Source organism: Ilyonectria robusta (genome assembly GCF_021365365.1).
Source record: "Ilyonectria robusta strain PMI_751 chromosome Unknown BGZ61scaffold_4, whole genome shotgun sequence".
NCBI classification, from domain to species: Eukaryota; Fungi; Ascomycota; class Sordariomycetes; order Hypocreales; family Nectriaceae; genus Ilyonectria; species Ilyonectria robusta.
This window is the reverse complement of record NW_025764438.1, coordinates 730,971-753,191: the sequence shown is the minus strand read 5'-3', so window position 1 is coordinate 753,191 and position 22,221 is coordinate 730,971. Positions and strand designations below refer to the sequence as shown.

Below are 22,221 nucleotides of genomic sequence, written 5' to 3'. Positions count from 1 at the left end.
ATTCTCCCTCGCTTTCCCCCCCCGCCATACACCTCCATCATGAAGGAGTTCCCCAGGAAGTTCCTGAGCTTGCGCGACAAGAATGGCTCCAGCCGGCGAGCCAAGTCAAATCCCCCGGGGCCAGTCCCAGCGGTTCCTAGCAGCAATAAGGTATGTAATGGCAGTCTGGGCGTTCTGTGTCTGCCGAAAGTACTGAGGACATTGGGCTCTCCCTGGGACCGTACAAGACTCCAATCGAGCAGCCTTGCTAACCGTCACACTCTTGCAGCCGCGCCCGCTCTCAAGTGGCGCTTTCATGTCCATGTTCAAAACCGACAATTCAAAACAATCCCCCAAAGCCGATGCCGAAAAGGAAAAGGATACAGCGGCACAAGTACGACGATTTCCCCAGCTTCCCACGATCAAACCATTCATTTCTGACACGTCTAGGTTGAGGAGGTACTCAAGCGACTGGACACACTGAACATTACGGATGTCACAGCCGATCATATTAATGATATCATGGCCACCAAGTTCGCGGACGGTGACCCCAAGAAAGCGGTCGAATTCATCGATATGGAACAGAAGGCAGCCGCAGGCATCATCTCGCCCTACGATCCCAGCATTGACATGGTCGGCGCCGAGAATCGCGGCAACGTCACTTGCTATTTAGATGCCCTGCTCTTCGCCATGTTCTCCAAACTCGACGCCTTCGAATGCATGCTCAAAACCGACTTCCCAGAGGAGGACAGTCGCTCGAAGCTGGTCACCCTCTTGCGCATGTGGGTGAATATGTTGAGGACTGGAAAGTTGATTCACACAGATCTGGTAATGCAGGAATCCAATACACACCTAACCAAACATCATGTTAACTCGCGCAGACCAAACTTATTCAAGACGCCCTGGCCGACTCCGGTTGGTCAGACGCCCGCATGCTCGAGCAACAAGACACCTCGGAGGCTTTTGCCTTCATCACCGAAACTCTCCAGCTGCCGCTCCTGTCACTGCAAGTCGACCTCTTCCATCAGGGTAAGAGGGACAAGGATGATCACAAGGTCGTTTACGAGCGCCTCCTAAATCTCGCTGTCCCACCGGACCCCGAGGAAAAGGGAATCAAGCTTGAGGACTGTCTAGAGGAGTATTTTAATGCTCAGGTCGATGTCCAAAGGGACAGCGAGGAGGCCAAGAAGGCCAGTTTGCATGAGATGAGCCGCAGCGACCTCCCAAGGTTGGTCCACCGAGATACAATCCGGCTAATCACAGAGGAGTTGGGAGAATCATCCACCCCGACAGTCACGGCATCACCTATTGCCCTGACCCCAGTACAGCGAACGCCCGCCAATGAAAAGGTGCTCCAACTTTCAATCCCAGAACCGAAGCCCGAAGAGCCAAAACCCACAGAGTCGAAGCCCGAGGAATCGAAGCCCGAAGAGGAGTCAAAGCCCGAAGAGGAGTCCAAGCCCGAAGAGGAGTCAAAGCCCGAGGAGTCAAAGCCCGAGGAGTTGAAACCAGAGGAGTCCAAACCCGTGGAGCCGAAATCTACGGAGTCCAAACCTGAGGAGTCCAAACCCGATGAGAACGGAACTCCTAGTGAAACCCCTGATGAAGGAACGAATGGAAAGGCCGTGGGCTCTGAACCAGGGCTAGTGGCTCCCCAACCCAAACCAACCGTACGCGCAAGATCGACGAGCGTCATCCAACGGGTCTTATTGGACGAGCAAGGTCGTCCATCCAGTCCGGACAATCCTACAATGCTGCAGAAGGCTATGCGCAAGGGCTCAACCGTAGTGAAGGCGGTCACAATCCCTGCCTGGCAATTCTTCAGGTTAATTCGTAAGTCAAGTCAACATCACCAGTAAAACCGTGATTCAAGAACTAAGAAATCACACAGCATGGCATGCTCTTACAAGCAACGAGCCGCAGAGCAATGTAGATGTTGCATTGAACTTTGACCAAAGACCAGTTGTGGGTATCTGCCTCAAGCGTTATGCCATGACTGAGTCTGGTCAACCTAAGAGGCACAACACTTTTATCGACATTCCCGATAGTCTCAGGCTTCCTCATTTTATGATGGGTGACGACCCTAAGCTCGAAGAAGATCCCAATCCTCTCAGTGACTATAAGCTTGTGCTTCAGTCCGTCATTTGCCATCGCGGGGATTCCCTTCAGAGCGGTCATTACATTGCTTTCTCGAGAGTAGCGCCAAAGCTGCTTACGAAAAACAGGCGACATGACTTTGATCCGCCGCCAGACTACGAAGAGGCTCAATGGGTTCGCTTTGATGACCTGCACATCGAGAAACGAGTCACATATGTGGATGACATCAAGCAATCCCTGAAGGACGAGATGCCATACCTCCTTTTCTACCAGATCGTGCCAATGGTCGAAATGACCGCCCCTTCTGTTGACGATACTGAGACGGAACCGCCGTCGTACAACGAATCCAAAGTCAGCATTGAGCTACCTCCGACGCCAACGCGGGTTGACAGCAACCAGCTCGGAATTCTTGGACAGGACGACGGCTACTTCGACAACACTCCTACAGCTGCGAGCTCTCAACTGCACCACAGCAAGCCGCCCAGTATCCGGCTGTCGTCTGATAGCGAGAGGCTACCCCGGAGAAGTGGTGAAATACTGGATTCGCATTTTGGATCATTGCTCGGCGATTCTCGTCGCCCAAGTGTGAACTGGACCGACTCGACATCGGCAACTCCCGCCGTCACGCCCAACTCTCACTCCCCTGCCGTCACGCCAAGTGAGGAATCAACTGCCTCGAGGTTGTCCCGAGCAGCATCGCGGTTTGCGAAGTCGAACCGGAGTCGGCCAACCAGTCAGACGGGAGAGAATCGTATCAGCTTCTCTATGACTCGCTACGTGGGTCTCATGCGACCAAGCAAGGAGCCTTTGGTAGACACGAATGGGCTTGGGACTTCATCAGCCAACTCGACAGGACCCCTGACTCTTGACGCATCCAAGGAGGGGGGCGACTCACCCACCCAACCAGAGCCAGAGCAACCGCAAGTCCATCATCACCATACCCATAAGCATAGTCACAAGCGAATCCGGTCCAAGGACAAGATCAACAAGAATAAAAACAATTCGCAGCCCGAGCGAGAATGCACGGTCATGTAATACCAAACATTACCTACCCATATAAACAACAGAACCAGCAATACTACCGGAGGCGAAAAACAGGAGACCGGTCAGGAAGAGAAAAAAACAATTGTTTCGTGTTTTCATACACTTTTGTAGAGGAGTTGTCGGAATCAGAACGCAGACCGTATGGATGGCGGTCCGGGACGCACCCCTTGTCTTAATGGGAGTTGACAGAACCACGCTGTTGGGAAACAGTCAGCTATGATGACGGCGATGGGGACAAGGAATCAGGAGGTGGCATTATTGGCATTACGCATTTACATGGAAAATGACAGATTAGCATGGCGTTTGCGGAGCGTGGTATCTCAACTTGTTAGCCACAGCGGTTTTAAAGTCATTAAAGATACATATACAACAAGAAACAGTCTCTCGGACCCAAATCACAAATGGCGCTTGGGACAATGGCGTGTTTATTCTCGTAATTCATGTCCACTCATACATAGTGCCTGCCTTCTTCCACATACCCCCAAAAGGCTAAACTTCAAGTCCATTGCTCAGGCTTGACCTAACAGTGAAAAGATTCAAGTCCACCACAGGTCATCCGACTCAAAACATGCACAATGTGTTCAAAGAGCATCATCAGCTTGTCTATTCCTTATACACAGTACATGACAGGGGCTATTTCCCAATAGCCTCCCTATAGATGCATCCCATCAACAAAATCACCTCGTATGTGGGAGAAAGAAGACCCGAATTTGCCCTGCTGTGCCCACACCGAATGTCAAACATGCTTTCTTTCTTGCCAAGACCAGGATAATAGAAATACGGCCTCGGACGGGTAATGTACACAGATGCCACAACTTGAATCCAAGTCCGGGATGGGCTTGAGGGAAGCCATGGCAGCAATATGGATCTCAAGTGGAGATCTCGAGGAGAGGGGGGGTGAGGATGATTCCAGCGGTTCCGTAACATCATCAGGGAATAGGAAAGGACGACTAATAAGACATCAGGGGGAAAAGGTCCAAGGTCGGGGCTTCTTTGCGCTGTTCAACATCGGGTTTTACAATTAGATTATTCCACCAGCGGAGAGCGGAATTTTGTTGTCACGCTAGGTTGTTGGGACGGTCGTCGCGCCCCCCGCTTAGAAGGGGATGTTGGGGGGAGGCTGAGAGGTGAGAGCCTCTTGTTGATCTTGCAGCTCCTCAGGGGCAGCCTCAATAGACACCCCCAGGCCGATCTTGGCTTGGTGCTGTGGACAAATGGTCAGTTTCGTGCGGGGGCGCATGTCAAAGGAGGGGTTACTAACAGTGAAGTGATCGATATCAGCAGCAAAGGTCATCATGACAGGGGGGGCAACACGCTTCTCGAGGACACAGCTCAGCTTGCCCTTGGAGTCGACCTGGGCACGGAAAGTGGACATGCGGAAGTCGTACTTGGCACCAATGGTGGTGACGCCCTCCTTTTGGAGACCACCGCCCATCAAACCACCAGGAGAGGGAACAAGGCCAAGGCTCAGGTCAACACCAGCCTGGACCTTGTCGGAGAGCCTCCTCCAGAACGAGGTGTTCAGGGTGCCCATGGCAGCCTGGAGCTGAGCGGTGGCGATCCAGTCGTTGGACTTGTAGCGGGCGGAGTATGAGACGGCGCACTCTGGGCCCTGGGTGAGGGCGGGTCGCTGCCAGAGGGTCTCAAGACCGAGGGAGAGCTTAGGGGTAACGGACTGTAGGTAGCTGCCGATAAAGATACCGGTGAGACCGCCCTCGAGGTATGAGGGGTTGAGCATCTTAAGGGAAGCGCTGAAATCGTCGCCTGTGTACTCGTGCTCAAATTGAGCCATATCCTGGCCCCCGGGGGAGATAGAGAGCTGCGACTTGGAGACGAGCTTGTCGGACCACCGCCAGTTAAATCGGCCTGAAAGAGAGCCTTCGTTGTCGAGGTTACCCTGGCAGAAGACCTGTGAGACGGTGTCAGTGTCGCATTCTATCAGTTGGGTGGCTTTCGGGTGGTGGCTACCTTGCCAGTGCCGTACATGGCGGCAAAGGTGTAGGGATTCAGTCGCTCGCCCATAGCGAACTGGTGAGAAACTTGGAAGAGAGGGGCCATGCTGAAGATCTTGGTAAGGTCGGCGCGCATGCCGGTGAACATGTAGTTGTTGAGGAAGACATCGCGCTGGACTTCCTTAGCCAACCCCTCAATGGTTCCGGGGTTGGACAGGCCGAGCTTCGCCCTCCGCTCTGAGAATGAATTGATGGCATCACCCAACACCGCAGCGACAGGGTTAGAGAAGAGGATGGCCCGGAAGGGCTCCAATGCAGCAGTGGAAGCCATATTGACCGAGGTTCGCCGTGGCTTTGAACCCGGGAGATATGTCGGGGAATGGACGAGGGAAAACAAAGGAAAGTGGAAGCGAGGCGAGGTCGGAGTATCGAGGAAATAGAGAAGGCCTAGCGGGCAATCGAAGCAGCCTCGATCGTTCGGAAAGGGTCGTTTGTCGTAAACGCCAGAAACGTGATGCCCGCGCGGATGGCTTGGAAAGATGGAGATGGAGAATAATTTTCATCTGGCCCCCCGGACAGCTCCCTAGTGAGGAGCACGAGCCACCAATGATGCTTGCGCTGTGGGCGGGCTGCCCAGTTTGTGTAGCGGAGATACGAATCTTCCGAGCGTCAACGTGGCGCATGGGCGTGGGCGAGCCAGTGGCAGCCGAGGCTTAGCCGCACCGTGTGGCTCAGCGGTTAAGCCAAAACCAAAGCAGCTCAACAATTCCGGGCAGCAGTATTGGTCGGCACCATGTGGTTTGCTGCCAAAGAGGTAATCGGCAATGGTAAGCTGGGGGATATATGGACCCTTGAGATATGTATTGTTCACTGATGTTTTATTGTCATTTTCTCCAATTTTACACACGCATCTCAGATACTTCCGTACCTACCTTTAAATATCTACTTTGGCTGTTCCGGGACTTGTGCGACAGGTCTTACCAGAGCTGTTCTCAGGTTGACATGCGACTTACCAGCACCAATGCCCATGATGTGAGAGTCAATTGAATATGCCATCGGTTCACATATAATGGGCACAGCCTCCAGAAGGTATAGCATTGATATAAACAGTCCATATCTGCAACTTAGGTCCGTACATAAGTTAGCGATGCCGATGCCGCGAGACGAAACGTATTCGTGTGTAGCTTTCCCAAGGTCGCGGGTACCTCAACCCTAGCAAGCTTTCCCAGAATTTTGGGGCTCACTTAGATGATTTACGCTGCATGGGAGTGGATGACGTCTCTGTGTCTGGGTACTTGTACTTGGACCGGGACTTGGTCGGACTCTACTGATAGCCACAACACCGTCGCAAAAGATCTCGTGTACAAATGTGCAGCCTCTGTTCTATTTACCTTGGATCATGCTGTTTTTTCTTCCTTTTACAACTTTATGCTGCTCTGTTCAGCTCTCCTTCCGTCCTTCTCCCGTGACGAAGGTGCGAACCAACCAGTCCAGAAGTGGCTGGTGGGATGGGTGGCTAGTGCCACAGAACCACCCCGCCGGCATTGCCCGCCTTTCACTCTTCCCTGTCCCATACATCACATTCACTTGGCGTTGAGCATCCAAGTGGTTGAGCAGTTCAATCTCTACAGAAGCGCAACTCGCAGCGCTTCGTCTACCCCTTCACCAGACCCAAGATCTTCACCATCGGAAGGATTTCCTCTCCCTCCACCAGCCGGCGGCCTTGACTTCAACTACCCCGTCGGACAAAAGGCTGTGTGAGGCTCTAGGGTGAATCGCTTCGGATGACGGGAGCACGGCAACGCCTTAGATAAACAACAGGAACATTCCTGGGGCTTGTTTTCGACGCAGCAACCCTCACTTAACATATACCTAAGGTGTGCCACGACAATTCCGGCTGATTTCATAACACCCACTCGTCACAGCCCACTCAAGCTCGGCCTCTGAAGTTGGTGTTGGCAGGGATCATCAGAACGACATGGATACTCTCTTGTAGGTGTTTCTTTCCCAGTTCTTTTCCAGCCCATTGCTCCCTGCGCCCCCGGGCATTAGACTTCGAGCCTTCCAGATGGTCAGCTACAAATCTTACTCACATGGCCCTCCGGGCTACGTTGATGGGAGAATCGTTGTTTACACATCAATCCCTCAACACGAGAAGGACCTGATAACCAGATAACGTTGAGGATGACCAAAGCCGTCCCGCAATCCGCCCAAGCGATCGCACCTGAATCTCATAAAAAAATGCTTCCATACCGTGAGTGTAGCTGACAATGACAGAACCGCCGAGATTGCGGCCAACGCACCCCGCTACCGCCGCAGAAGCTCAACCTTCATCGATGGCATCCACGATGTCACCGAGGGCCAAGATTTGGCCCCTGCCCAGCTATACAGCACCATGTCAGGTCGCCTGTTCCACTCTGGTCGGATAGCTATCGCCATGGTCGGGCCGCCCGCCAGAGGAAAGACGTATGTGTTTCCTTCTCGAGACCCGAGCTACACTAACGACGACAGTCACATCTGCGTCTCCATGGCACGTTATCTGCAATGGCTAGGTGTCAAAACCCGCATCTTTCACCTAGGAGACTACCGTAGGGCCACTGTTGGCCCTGGCGGAGCTGTCCCTGAAGACTACTTCTTTCCCAATGCATCGCCCGCCTCGGTGATCCTTCGTCAGAAGATCCTCAAGAAGTGCCGGGAAGACATATATTCCTGGTTGAACCACGATAACGGCCAGGTTGCTATCTACGACGCAGTCAACCCGACAGCAAGTGGACGGCGATCTTTGGCCAAGGAGTTTGCAAAGCATGATGTCCAGGTAAGCCATGTTGCCTGCACGCTCTGCAAGTTCCCAACTGACAAGCACCGGCAAAGACATTGTTCATTGAATCGTTTGTGGACGACGAGCGCATCCTGCGAGAGAATGCCAGAAACGTCAAGATATCTTCACCCGACGTGAGTATCCGGCCCAACCCTGATGTGGTATCGTAAGACTCATAGTTTGGACAGTTTGCCGGCATGGAACCTGACGAAGCAGCCATGCTGTATCTGAGACGGATCGAGATGAAGATACCCGTCTTCGAGACTATGAATGAGAAGGAACTCAACTACATCAAGATGATCAATGCAGGCACAAAGTTCTTTTACAACAACGTCAGCTTCAACTACCTCTCCCACCGAATCGTCTTCTACCTCACGAACCTTCACATCAAGTCTCGAAAGACCTTCTTCGCTCGGGCCGGCACTTCCACAGAGGAAGATTTGTACAAAGCCGATGCTCCCCTATCACAGGAAGGCAAGGAGTACGGAGAGAAGATGACTGAGACACTTCTAAAGCATCGCGAGCAGGAGAGACTGACACATATTGCCGGGGGCGGGTCAAATGTGCCCCTGCCTCCCGTCGCCGTATGGACTTCAACACGGCTGCGCACCATTCAGACGGCCGACAGCCTCAAAGAGAAGGGATACAAAATCCGACAGCGGTCACAGCTGAGCCAGATTAACCCGGGCGTATGCGAGAAGATGTCTGAACGCATGATCCGTCAGATCTACCCTGATGAGGTGGAGAAGCACGAACTTGACCCGTACCATCACCGCTATCCCCGTGCGGAGGTATGTCCCCTAGTCTCAGTGCTCCTTTTTCCCCGGCATATTGACATTGTTCTTAGTCATATCACGATCTGGCCGTCCGCCTCGAGCCCATCATCCTTGAACTAGAGCGAGAGCAGTCGGACCTCCTGATCATTGCGCACGAGTCTGTCCTTCGTGTTCTCTACGCCTACCTCATGCACTGCTCCACAATGGACATTCCGCTACTCAAGTTCCCTCGCGACGAAATCATCGAGATCATCCCCGCAGCTTACCAGAACGAGGCTAAGCGAATCCACATCCCCGGCCTCGACCCCAAAATGGTTCCCGGTTCTCCGCAAGACATCAAGATCCCTGTCCCAGGAAGTGCTATCCAGAGCGCCCAGCTGAGCCCAATTGCCAGTGGCATCGTCAGCCCAGCCGAACCTGTGGGGCGGCCACCGGAGAAGGTCATCAACACGGCCAAGGACATGGTTGCGGACAAGGTAGATGATGAGGACTAGGTCCCAGAGTTGCTGGACCTGGGCCTGGGCCTGGTCCTGGACTTGGACATGAACCTGGAGCGGCGCATAGGGCTATCGAGTTCGCTTAGGTTGGACGGGCCACGGTCAGATGGAAAATGCCATGTTGATAATGCACAGGTACGGAACGGGGAGATGCGGTAACAGGAAGAAGTCCGAATATCAGATATGATCCATGAATGATCACATGATTTAGTCATCTCGCGTCCCGGTGAACCAGTCGGTTACTGTTTCTCTCGAGTTCACGCAGGAATATGACAAGTCAAGTTGCCAAAGCTCGCGAACCAAACTCGGACGGTCAGCTACTACCATCCTGCCTTGGTCATCGTTGTCAGAAACCGATAATCCCCAACAAGGCCAAATCATATCTCATCAAAACATACTCAATACACCAGGCTAAGCCAGTCGGGCATCTCCCCCAACGATAATTGCGCGAGTTCCATAAGATCGGCAGTGTAGGAGAGAAGGAGGATGCACCCATGAGCTCTAGGGGCAACCTACTCAACCGCCTTGGCTGGTCGGCCCAGCCCTTCCCGGTAATTCTGCTCACCCGATCCAGTCCCAGTACGTCCCTTTTCGAAGTGGGAATATGCAGGCTTTCTACGGCAGGTTCGAGAGCGACCAGGCGGGCATGCGAGGTGAACTAGTTGGAGCGAGCTGCCATGTCCCAGTGCGGAGCGCCATGCAGCCAGCCGCCCACACAGACTGTGCAGAAGCTCCGACACTGCCTCTCGCAGGCGCCGCAGATGGTTTAAGCATCACGGCCTCCTTTCCAATGGCCCCAGAGGCCAGACACGCGCCGAGTCGCAGCACGACACGACACGACATGCCGTCCAACCAACGCTGCCGCGCAGTTGGGGCTGCTGCGGCTAGGCAGGCAGTGTGTGTGAGAGCGGGCCCGCGCAGGCAGGTCTCTTCATCCAGTACACCAATTGCCTGACGGGGAGGGGTTTCTTACCCTCTCCCTCTGTACCTGGAGCTCGAGCTCCAGCTTACGATATACCGGAATACAACAACGGGGTGTGGCCCGGTGGTTTCGGATGGGCTGGGGAGCGCGCGCCAGGAAGCGTGTGTACAGCATTGCCCGCTTGATGCAGGTCGCTGGATGGGGAAGAGTGGCACAGGGCATGTGCGGATTCGGATGTACGACGGGTGTGTGTGAGTGTGTGTGAGAGCGTGAGTGGTGTGTGGTGCGTGAGGGTATTGTTTCCCGGACAGGGGAGCGAGCGTGTGGGAGGCGAGGTTCTGGCCGTCGTCGATTGATGTGCTGGGCCAGAGCCAGAGACTCTCGTTGCGACGTGGGAGGGTGGTATCTTCTGGACAGGTTTTATGGTGTTTACGACTCCAATGCGGCGACGTTGAGAGGATCGCGGGGCAACGAGCTTGCGACGAGGATGTGTCTCTAGGGACAGGATCAAAACCAGGGGCGTCCCGGAGATGACGATCTCTCTCGGTAGGGGGGTGAGCTGAACCGGGCTAGACAGGGTCGCGTTGATTTCAATGTTGCTTCGACGGAACGAGTGAGGGCACGAATTGAGAGAAAGCCACGGTTTATTGCCGCCCCGACCGATGAAGAGTCAAGCCGAACCGCGCCCGCATCGCACCGCACCGCACCGCACCGCGCTGCATGGAACGACAAGCTCCGGGGAGAGAGCCAGATTCCGGAGTGGATGGTGGTGTGCAAGCATCATGACATATGACAGAGCCAGGTCTGAACGTGGCCTGTGTCGACAGACTCAACTCCAAGTTGCGCTCAACCGCCTTGGCCTGCTGCTATGCTCCATTGCTCCCTCCGGGCCGATCCACGCCAGTCCTCCAGCATTCTCTCCTATCCCTTGCAGTCTTCGTTCCCTTGCTGTCCGCTTCGATCGGCGGGTAACGGGACGTGCATGGACCTCCAACGTGCCCGTGTCCCCCCTCCTTCACCAACATGCTGTACATGAATCATCGTTGCGTTGAGCGTTAATGGCCGTCTAGCACGCGCGGGCAGAGCGTTCGGGGCAGGCAAAGACTGCGTCTGGAGTGGACGACCGGGAGGAGGCCAGGGACTACGCCCTGTGAGGCCCGTATTCACCGGCAATTATTCAGGGGTGTTTGAAAATGAAGGTTCCCTAATTGTTCTTTGAAGCGAGGCCATCGCCAAGAGATGCAAGTGATGCGCCAGTCTCGCCGTGACTGGGGACGAGCACCCCACGTGATCTGCCGATTGAGTACGTATGACGAACTTGCCATAGTTTCGCGGCTATCAATGGAGCATCGTGTTCGGTTGCATCCCCTCGGGTTTGTAGGCCATATCCCCGGGCGGGAAGCGCGAGGGGGCGGGCCCATCCCAACTCTATCGCCAAACACATGTGTATCAATATGCTGGGAGTCCTCGTGGCTACATTGTCGAGGGCAACTCTTCGGGCCGTCGTTGAGGCATCAGTGGATATCCGCAACACGTCACCTTACAGGATCCCAGGGGTGTCGCCGTGAGAAGCAACATGGGATGTTTAGTCGTCCCTCTACGTGAGCAATCCTGGGTGTTCGACGGGCGCCGGCGGGTTGGCATCATACCAAACAGGAAGGGAAAGGCCAAAAGAGTAAGCATGCCATCGATCCTCCGAGTCGGGAAATTGCACGGCGATGCCCTCACAGCATTCGAGCTGCAAGGGAATCCGTCGTTGTGGTACGGACGCAGAGTGATGCTGGCGTGATGTCGTCCCCCCGGTGCGACTTACCCTACACCTCAGGTGGGACCATGCTGCCGTGGTCCCAGGGGTATGGGCATAGTAACCTGCGGTTCGTTGGTCCAGGCTGCAGGGCCAATGCGGCCTGGTGATGTCGACAATGATGATGGCGGGTGTGTCGTGTTTCCAAACGGCATGCCCGTTGACCTCGTGATGGGTGCTTTGAGTGGAATCTGGCCCCGAGCTGCAACGGAACCTACGATGCAGACTGATCCGGTGAATGGAGCATGATCACAAGGCACGAGGTGTGCGAAAGCAGCCCATTATTGCGCCGCATTGGGGTGGGCCCAGACCGCGATGCACCGTAATCTGAAATGGATGAATATCCAAAGCTCAAGACATATCCCCAGCCCGAGGGGGCCAAGAAATCCTGAGGTGAACCAGGCTAATGAGTCGTGTCAGAGTGATGGGGTGTCACGGATCTCAATTGGGTTTGTGGCACCGTAGTATCGACCCAGCGAGGGCCCGTATCCTGGGAGCTTGTATGAGATTTCTTCAAAGGGCACGGTGAATGTCTGGAGTAAAGCCGCCGGGGAGCTCCTCTTCGGAGACGAAACGGGGGATAGCCCCATGGTGAGAAACCTTGACCAAGCGGGCACTGGACAGCTAGCCGCACACACCCATCACCACTGACACCATCACCAGCCCATCTAGGACTCGAGGAAGACCATAACCCAAGCCCGGCTGATCGACATAGGTAGGTGCGTGCGTGCATGCATGCCTGCACTCGCCCACAGCCTCAGCCGTGAACAAATGACCAGATGTGGTCCACGCCATAGACCTCGTCCTATCATCCTCCTTCAGAACCAGGCTCAGCCGAACATGGCAACACAAGGGCCACAATGACACATGGAGCTCGTAACAAACGTCTGCACCATGAGTCGAGGTGGTCAATTTGCCCTTGCACCATCCCTCATATTTCGAGAAGCTTCACGCGTCATCAAGCGAATCTTGTCCTTACATGTCAGCTAGGTAGACCTGTAAGTTGCTGGATTCGTCAGAAAGGTGGGGTTGATATTACAATGATGATCAAGTCGTTTGCCGTGAAACGGTAGACAATCCATTATTGGATACTCTCTGGTTCCATGGAACACGAGCTCGCTTTGCACAGCTTAGAGACCCGAAGCCTCAAGCGGAACAAAGGACGAGCGGCTGTGTTTCGAGGCGATGAGATGGGCTGACGATGCCAACAGCGGTGGTCCACGAGCAAAGTCGGTACCTGGAGGTTGCCCATCTGACCCCGGGCAAAGAGAGAGTACCTGAAAGTAAGACGGGGGCCATGACTTGGTGTGGGAGGTACCGATTGTTACTGGAAGCAGAGTCTGAAGGGTCGAGGAAGGCGTAAGTGGATGCGTACCGGGACAGCCAATAGGAAGAAAGAAATGAATGGTTGCCACAAGGCTTGAAACCCTGTGTTGGTGCAATGAGGGGAAGAGTTTGAGGTGTGAAGGGGGGGACGAGGTACGTTGTGTTGTATCAATGAAGATGTCAGGTGGTGTTCTGTCCGCGGAGCCTTGGCTTATGCTCCCTCCAGAAGCACATTGTTGTTTCCAAGCATATCCATGATATCCCGATTTAGATTCTCCACCATTATGCAGTTAATGCACAACGTTGCGTCAAATGCCGAGTCCCGATCACCATGTCTGGGTCGAGGGCGGTGTTAGACAAGTTGGGCTGTTGGTTGGTAGCGTAAATCGGCATTGGACTCATCTCAGGCCTCCGCAACTAATAAGTCGCCGCCAGCAGAACGGACTGAGAGTCGTGTGTCTTATTCCATAATTAGTCATCAGGTGCCCGACGTGGTCTTTGGATTTCTCAGACGACACGGCCAGCCCGAAACAATGACCTCGTGTCTGGGACCCAATAGCTCCAACAAGCATCAAGAGTTCTCAAGCCACCAGCTCCTCAAGCGAGCCAAGAATCCCCCCACTGGTCATGCCGGCATTGAAGTGGCGCCAGGGCTTACTCCGAGCTTTCAAACCCGCAGCGGCTGGTAGGGAAATCTGATCTGGGCGTTCCCCCTCCTCTCCCCGTGCCGCTGCAACGCCGCAACGCCGTCCGCCACGCCGCAGCGCCCTTTGGTGTAAGGCCCCAACTCTGGTGGGACGCTTGTTGAGTGGGGTGGTCGAGCTCAGATGTGAGAGGGCCCGGTTTCCAATTGCCCCCATACAAACAATTGTCAACCAATCGTCAAGGCGAATTGAAATCGACGGGATAGTAGTCGTATTTAATGGGTGGGAATCTTGTGAAGACTGTTCCTAGCGTCCAACGTCCGCTAGACTTGGCCTTACCTTCCCAAAGTTACCCTAGTCAGTCGGTTCGCCTTGGTGGTTGGACGGCTCAACAAAGGGTCTCCCCTTTTTTTTCGCTTCCTGATCAGATGGGCCGTGCCTTTGCGAACCTAAAATCGGCCATTGCTATTAGCGTTGCATGGGACGGGGTCATGAGACCACCTGCATTCCACGAAGCCTACCCACTCTGGCCATCACTCCCCATCACCCTCCCATCCCGATGCTCTCCAGTCCTCCAACCACTGGCCTCGTCCCCCTCCATGTTAGTTGGCCCCTCCATGTTATTCCCTCCCATCGTTAACGAGCACCCGGGACTGCTGACTGGCCTGCAGCTCCCATCGCTGCGGCGGGTGGTTTGGTATTGGAGGAGAGGGACAAGGGTATATGTGCTCCTGAGCGGCGTGCGGAGACCGACCCTGGTCCAGGCTCCGGATCGTTTTCCCCTTCGCCCAAGATGCACGACAGCCTGATGGACATGAGAGTTGGAGTCGCAGGCCAGTAACGACAATCCATTCCTCCGCATTCCGCCATCCGGACTCCAGGTTCAACGTACTTCCTCACCCTTTTCGTTGTTTCTCTTGGTCGGAAGGGTTCAATCAAGTTCGTCCACCCCTGCCGCCATCATCGACATTCGTAGGCGTCGTCGTTGTGACACCAGCTACCAGCATCGGCCATGTGTCACAGGATGACGTTCAATCTCATCATGACGTAGAGGCCCCTCCCGCTGACCACGGCCAATCCGCCTCTGGCGTCGCCACGGCCTACCCTGTACCCACCCTCGTTTTCACAACGCAGATTGGATCTCAACGACCGACCACCACCAAGCATTGGCCACAGGCAAGCATGCTGGTCAGTCCCAGGCAACCTGGGCCCCCAAAAATGCACACGCATAACTCCAGTGTTGGGGACATCGCCCCTCCTCTATTTGACGCCCGTAAAGCACCTGTCATGCACAACATGGGGAAAGGCTGAATTGCAAGGGGGCAAGCATATGGGAATGCCTACCCGTACCTGGTATATCCGCAGTAGCAACGAATCTGGTGACCACCTGATCACTTACTCCTGAAAATCGCCATCTACCCATGAGATTGGCCGTGGCGGTAGCTCTTAAACGTGCCCGAAATAGGGTCCTGTTCTGTGGATGTATGGTTAGGGCACGAGGCCTGCAAACTCCAACGAATTGCCTCGTAGTCGTACCGCTCCATCGGGGCCGAAGACGGGTTCCTTGACAGTTCCAGAGACCAGGGATCCACCTGGCCTCACCGTTACGGCCCCGCCGTGCATGTGCTGGAACGAAGCATTTTCATCGTCATCTTGTCTTCGGCGACAGATGTGCGGCACTCGACCGGGGCGGAGGAGCCCAGTGGCCTCGGACAAGTCTCACCGGCGAGGGGCGGCTGCCCACAAGTGGCCGGTCGACGACCGCCGTTCCCTGTAACTGCTTGTTTTTTGATCGATAGAGGCTGGCAAAAGCTAGGCTGGCAAGGGGTGACCCCTGCGCATGCATCGCGTTTGTCGCGACCGATGTGCACAAGTACCATTGGGTAGATGTCTTGGACCATCGGAGGTTGAAAGGCACCGATCAAAGATAGACCTCACTGTGGTTGCTTTTCGCGCCTGGCGTGAGCGCCTTCATCAAAGGTGTTACGATGCAATAGAGGGAGGCGGCTTGCCCTGGACGGAACAGGGTATGGCGACAAGCTGGCTAGGCGAGGCGAGAACGAGGTAAAGTGAGGTGAGGTGAGGTGAGGTGAGGTGAGGCGAGGTGAGGCGAGGTAAGGTGAAGTGAGGTGAGGTGAGGTGACCATTCACTGCAATTGACAGGCGTCGGGCCACCTTTGATAATCATGTGAACGTGGTCGTCCCGTGAGTTGAGAGAATATACCCGGGCATCGCCTTCCAGGCCCCAGAAACGGAATTACACCAGGCCTGTGCAGTACTGTACTGGTTGAAATTGATGCGCGCGTCAGTGTCAGAATCTGCGATGAGCGTCTGAGCCAGGACGGCAAGCCAGTGGGGCCTGCGAAGTGTGCATGTGAGAGGCTGCCAGGGATGCCAGCAGCATCTGGACAAAGAAACGGGACGCGCATGCGCAGGGCCAACAGCAGGCCGGTGCTTGGTCGTATCCACCGGGGACTAAACCACCGGACGTCCTGTTGGACGGGACGGGACTGGGGGGGGGGGGTGGATTCTCAGATCCCTCGCCGGGCCTGTCGCGGCGAGTCGACGACGCCAGGTACTCGATCCGATTGTAGTGGTGAGGAAGCCAGCGCTGCGGCAGTTCGGCCTCGGGCTGGCAAAGGATGGAGTCCGAACGCAACTCGGAGTTGGAGCATTGTGCTACAGCGAGTGTCCGGGTCGGTACTCGAACCTCCCGTGCGGCGGTCTCGGTAGCTCACAGTGCATGCCCACAAGCGTTTGGCGTTGCATTGGGTCCATCTAGGTAGATCTAGGGGAGGCCTGGGTATGTGCTGTGCGTTTGGGTTGTAGTGAGGCAGGGCGATGCACAGGGCGTAGGTTGGGCGCAGGTCATTGAGAGGTGGTGATTTGGTGTCTTGGTGTCTTGGTATTGGTGCTGACCAAAGGCGTCGTTGCCGTTGGAAGATCTGAAAAGCCACCTCGGTTGTCTCGAGAAACGAGTACGGCAGGAGAGAAGTACACAGGACGGCTGGGTTGAGCTGGACCAGTCGGAAAAGCCGTTGTTGCAGGCCCTGGCATGGTGTTTTGCTTTTTCGCCTTGTGTAGTGCCGTGGAAGGCATCTCGATTGTGAGACTTTCCCACTGACAGCGGTAGCCACGGCACGGATCCCTTGTCGCTTTCCTTCCACGTTCTCTCGCCGCATTGAGTGTGGTGCGTTGACTCGCCTACATGGCCTCAGGTACGGCGTGCTGACCTGTCTGCTCACCACCTCGCTAGGCCAAGAGGTATCCGTGCCTCCCCTACCTCATGTGGAGGCAACCTAAGTTAAGTGTATTTTGGGAAGCGACCAAGAGGGGAAAGGCAAGTCAGGTACGTACACGATGGAATGTACCTTCCCATGTACACCGTCCCTCGAGCGTAGCCTGACTGCTCTTAACTTCCGCCTGCGGAGTTTTTTAGCGCCAGGTGCACGTCTCAAAGTGAGCACATGAGCAAGCCCAACGCCTGCGGCTGCGGGTCCTGACATGCTTACCAGTCGTCAATTTGCCTTGATTCTCGTCTCTGGTCTGACACCTGGTCTGGCAGCTGGTACCTGCTGGCTCACGGAAATGTGTTTTTGGCCAGTATCCAGTTGGCGATGCTCCGCCATGGCGCCCTCCCAATTTGCCTCCTCGTCCACTTCATCACCAACACCCCACCACCTTTGGATATCGACCGAATGGGTTACTTACATAGTCGGCACCTGAATGAATTGGGGGTTGGAGTTGGTTCTGTAAACTGCAGTTGGGTCTTGCGTGTCTAATTTTGAAGTCAGCCAGCCAGGCAGATAATCAGTCTGTCAGTTCAGTTAGTCACTCTCGTCCCTTCTCGTGGTACCCCCCTGTCTCTCGTTCGCCTCACTTGTTGGCCAATATTTTTTTTCTCAACCCTCTCTGGCCATCAGCTGTAGGCCCGAGTTCCCAACGAACACACAAGAACAGAGACATGCCTTACATGGCGCTGAGACAAAAGAACCTGGTGTTGTATTTTGCGTTGTTTAACCCCTCACCAAAGCACTTCCAACTGCGCTTGAATACCAGTCAGCGACTGAGTGGCCGGAGCTAACAGAAGCGTCGTCGGTTTGGCGTTAGGTTGCTCATTGACGTCTGCCCATGCCCATGCTCCGTGTCTCCCACCCAGACCATGCCCACAGTGCCCTTGCTCACATCCACAGGCCATGGCCATCCATGCCCATGCCGTAACTCCAAGTCGACTAAAAAGAGTGCCCCGCATCACAATCCCCGTGCTCCTCGTCCAGGGCCACTCGCTGGTCACGGGCCAGGTGCCATTTGAACCAGTACCGCCTGGCGCCGCTGTTTTTGGGTGTCATCCCAGGTTCCGCGGCCTCTAGTCCAAGCCCAAAGCAGTCCCCAGGAGCCCAGGCGCGCCGAGAGCCTAGAGCCTAGAGCCCCAGCCGACCCAAGTCAAGCCCACACAAGCCCACACAGTCCACCAGTCCACAGTCCAGCCCAGCCGGGCCAGCCCAGCTCAGCTCATTCCGCCGCACGTCAAGCATTCCTCCTCCACCATCACCTCCATCGTTTCTTTGTCGCTGGCCAGTCTCCCGACCTGCGGCCTCGATTCTTCAGCTCCCCGGCCCAAGCCTACACTGCCTGCGCATTCGCATCCGCAGCCGCATCGATTCCAACCGTCCTCCGTGTCCTGTCGCCGCCTCCGTCTCAGCCGCCCTCGGAGCCTGGCAGCGTCGTCCCGCAAACCTAGCCAACCTAACTCACAAAGGGCGAGAGCCTCACCGTGCCTGCGGCCCGTCCCCTCCTCCCAAAAAGACACGCTTTCGTGTGTCCCCCTGCTTGCCGCTGCACCACCACTGCCGCCGCCTCCAACACGCACAACAGAGCACAGCAGAAGCACGCACAGCAACGCACGCCTAGCGAAAGCACCCTACCCTGCCTTGCAGTCTGTCTCTGTGCCTCGACCGACTACGTACTCTACATACTACGTACTCCTCCCTACTACGTCCCCTCATACGTCCCCTCAGTACGGCTCCCCCTTGTCCGTCAGTCTGGGTCGTCATCTACCTCCCGGCATCACTTCCGCCATCGTTCGTGCTAGCCGCTGCGTCAAGGCTGCAAAAAGTCACCTCCGTGACTACCAGTCCACCACCAACCACTGACCACCACCGTCGTCATTGTCGCCGGCCCCTCGTCAGTCTACCTACGGTGAGTCTCTCTCCGTCTCTCTTGTTCTCTGTCCATCTCGAGATGCCCCGACCTTGCCATGGTCATCGTTTTCCATCTACCCTCGCCCTCATCTATCCCTAATACCTAAATTCCAATCCCCAAATCACGGCCTGCTCTTCCTCCTCCTGCTCGCCTCTGCCGCTGGGCTGTCACGAGCGTGCTCCATCAAGCACCCCGCCCTCCAGACCCGCCTGGTGCCAGCCTTCGTGCCCGGTACATGACACACCTCCTACAGCACACACCTACCTGCCCTGCCCCCGCCCTCACCCAGCTTGCCCAGCTCGTCCAGCTCGCCGTCGTCTTTGGCCTCTGTCCTATGGAGCTCTCCTCCGTCTCTCCATCGTGCTGCACTCTGGACACGGACACCCAAGACCTACAGCGACGGCTGCCTCTCGCATGCATGTACCTGGCATCGCTGCCCGACATTTCCAGGGAAAACTGCCAGAGCGAGCCAAAAAAAAAAAACTCAACTCATGCTGCTTGATGCATGCAGAGGAATAGCGCATCCTGCCACACGCCCCTCGCCCTCTCACTGCTCCCACTGCTCTCACTGTCCCTCTACCGCTTCCGCTCCCTCGCCCTCGCGAGTCCTGGCCCTCACCTGCGTCGCCACCACCACCACATAATAGTACCTCCATCTTGGACCCGTCCCGGCGTCTTTTTTTTTTTTTTTTCGTTGCCAACATCTTTTTATACCCCGTCCCCTGCCCACTTTCTCTCGCCCACCGTTCCCTCCCCTCCCCTCCCTTCCCCCTCCGCCCCGCCCCCCCTCCAGCCTGTCCCGTGCCACGGAAAACACCACCAATTCCCCCCTCGTTTTTCTCTTTGTTTCCCCAGATACCCTAGGTCTTTGTCTGCGCGTCGCCGTTTACCCTCGACTCGACTCACCACCTCTAGTCCACGCTGCCTGCCAAAACACTCCAACCGTCATCTCTGGGTTGGAGTTTCCCTCCTCGGCACTACACCCATAAATTCACGACTTCGCTCACGCGGTGCCGTGTAAACCCGTCGACCGAGACCTCGCCTCGCCCATCGACACTTGAGCCTGTTGCAGCCACCGTCTTGCGCTCGAGTCTAGCTCTGCCTCGACAGGCCATCACACCAAGACCCTCACTCGCGCCGTCGGCTTCGATTCAATCCAAACCTCATTGGTCCAGTTCGGTTGCCCAATACGGCTTCGGCAACAATCAGTACATCAATTTCCCCTCACCTGTTGAAAACCCAGGCACCTTGCCTTCAGCACCAGTAGCGCGCGCGCTTTGATTTGGACCACATTGCATCCACAATGTCGGCTCACCGGCCAAATGCGTTCAATAGCCTGAGGATGGGAGGTAAGTCGATGACATTCCATTCCCCCAAACCGCCATCGTGGTCGTCTTGCGGAACTGACACAATGCATAGAGGTGATCCGCGAGAAAGTCCAAGATGGCGTAACTGGCGAAACCCGGGATCTTCAATACACACAGTGCAAAATTGTCGGAAACGGCTCCTTCGGCGTTGTCTTCCAGACCAAACTGTCCCCTTCAGGAGAAGACGCCGCCATCAAGCGTGTTCTTCAGGACAAGAGATTCAAGGTATTTTCCATCGCATCACATGTTGTCCACGGCCTTTAGTCTAATGAGCCTTGTAGAACCGTGAACTTCAGATAATGCGCATTGTCCGACACCCCAACATTGTCCAGCTCAAGGCCTTTTACTACTCCAACGGTGAACGCGTGAGGCTCCCCCTCAGTGACCCAACCGACTCGTGCTAACCATCCCCCAGAAAGATGAAGTCTACCTCAACTTGGTCCAGGAGTTCGTTCCAGAAACCGTCTACCGTGCCTCCCGATTCTTCAACAAGATGAAGACGACCATGCCGATCCTCGAGGTTAAGCTGTACATCTACCAGCTGTTCAGGGCTCTGGCGTACATCCACTCCCAAGGCATCTGCCATCGAGATATCAAGCCCCAGAACCTCCTCCTCGACCCCAACAGTGGCATCCTCAAGCTCTGTGATTTCGGTAGCGCAAAGATTCTGGTGGAGAACGAGCCCAATGTGTCATACATTTGCTCCCGGTACTACCGTGCTCCCGAGTTGATTTTCGGTGCCACCAACTACACTACCAAGATTGGTAAGGATATTCAGTGGTGATTCCCATTCAGCCGTTTGCAAGCTAACGATTATGCAGATGTGTGGTCGACAGGTTGCGTTATGGCTGAGCTCATGCTCGGTCAACCGCTCTTCCCTGGCGAGTCCGGTATCGACCAACTAGTGGAGATCATCAAGGTCTTGGGAACGCCTACTCGAGAACAGATCCGAACCATGAACCCCAACTACATGGAGCACAAGTTCCCTCAAATCAAGCCCCACCCCTTCGGCAAGGTCTTCCGCAAAGCTGATGCGAACGCCATCGACCTCATTGCCCGTCTGCTTGAGTACACTCCCACGGAGAGGCAGGCTGCTGTTGACGCCATGGTCCATCCTTTCTTCGACGAGCTCCGAGACCCTAGCACAAAGCTGCCCGACTCGAGACACGGTACTGGCCAGCTCCGGGACATGCCCACTCTGTTCGACTTCACCCGACATGGTAAGAAAAACCCCTCTTTATGGTGAGATGCATGTATGGAAAGCTAACGTCTGACATCAGAACTTTCCATTGCACCGAACCTGAACCACAAGCTGGTGCCCGCGCACATTCGCCCTATTCTCCTGTCCCAAGGTCTCGACATTGATCACTTCACGCCTTTATCGAAGCAGGAGATGATAGCAAAACTCGATTGAGACCGCCCGTGTCGAGATGGGGGTTGTTGAGCATCATGCTGCCGCCCCCTTAAGGCTCTCCGCGGCTCTGGAAGAGACCTGCGCCATCCATTCCCAGCACTGAGCTGAATGTGAGTGGATGGAAGCAATGGCCCAAGCCAAGCCGGGTCAGGGGACGGGTAGGCGCAATATAGTCCCGAAGCTGACGGCGTCGGACTTTGAAGAAAGTACGGCATGCTGGACGCCGACGGCCAGACGAGAAGACTTGTATGTTCTGGGGAGCGTTGGAGTCTTTCCCGGCAGGGAAGGGGATTGGGCGTTTTGTGTGCTCCCTATGAACTCACTTTCTGGTGTGCTTGAGGTTTGCCGCCATGAGGGAGGGTCGCATTGATGCATATCA

At 55.4% G+C, this 22,221-nt stretch overlaps 5 protein-coding genes across 5 annotated transcripts; 3 read left to right on the top strand and 2 right to left on the bottom strand.

Annotated features, from left to right (window-relative positions):
* Positions 1–157: 157 nt before the first annotated feature.
* Positions 158–3,224, top strand: BGZ61DRAFT_160866 (ubiquitin carboxyl-terminal hydrolase-domain-containing protein). Its single transcript, XM_046237466.1, has 4 exons — positions 158–373; positions 430–807; positions 861–1,812; positions 1,871–3,224. Exons 1-4 carry the CDS (start codon positions 296–298, stop codon positions 3,109–3,111), a joined length of 2,649 nt encoding a protein of 882 aa, XP_046108285.1. The 5' UTR covers positions 158–295; the 3' UTR covers positions 3,112–3,224.
* Positions 3,225–4,216: 992 nt separating this feature from the next.
* On the bottom strand, positions 4,217–5,403 carry BGZ61DRAFT_491144 (eukaryotic porin/Tom40; the record flags this gene model as incomplete). Its single annotated transcript, XM_046250403.1, has 3 exons — positions 4,217–4,324; positions 4,382–5,029; positions 5,089–5,403. 3 exons carry the CDS (start codon positions 5,401–5,403, stop codon positions 4,217–4,219), a joined length of 1,071 nt encoding a protein of 356 aa, XP_046108284.1.
* Positions 5,404–7,050: 1,647 nt separating this feature from the next.
* Positions 7,051–9,160, top strand: BGZ61DRAFT_528778 (6-phosphofructo-2-kinase-domain-containing protein; the record flags this gene model as incomplete). The annotated part of the gene is made up of 6 exons (XM_046253306.1): positions 7,051–7,064; positions 7,350–7,538; positions 7,584–7,887; positions 7,944–8,024; positions 8,079–8,681; positions 8,738–9,160. The coding sequence occupies 6 exons, from the start codon at positions 7,051–7,053 to the stop codon at positions 9,158–9,160; spliced, it is 1,614 nt and encodes a 537-aa protein (XP_046108283.1).
* A 6,915-nt stretch (positions 9,161–16,075) lies between these two features.
* Positions 16,076–17,250, bottom strand: BGZ61DRAFT_160680 (uncharacterized protein). Its single transcript, XM_046237465.1, has one exon. The coding sequence runs from the start codon at positions 17,039–17,041 to the stop codon at positions 16,391–16,393; it is 651 nt and encodes a 216-aa protein (XP_046108282.1). The 5' UTR covers positions 17,042–17,250; the 3' UTR covers positions 16,076–16,390.
* A 3,114-nt stretch (positions 17,251–20,364) lies between these two features.
* BGZ61DRAFT_345195 (kinase-like domain-containing protein) lies at positions 20,365–21,842 on the top strand (the record flags this gene model as incomplete). Its single annotated transcript, XM_046239763.1, has 6 exons — positions 20,365–20,410; positions 20,481–20,653; positions 20,710–20,793; positions 20,844–21,192; positions 21,250–21,648; positions 21,709–21,842. The coding sequence occupies 6 exons, from the start codon at positions 20,365–20,367 to the stop codon at positions 21,840–21,842; spliced, it is 1,185 nt and encodes a 394-aa protein (XP_046108281.1).
* Between the last annotated feature and the right edge of the window lie 379 nt (positions 21,843–22,221).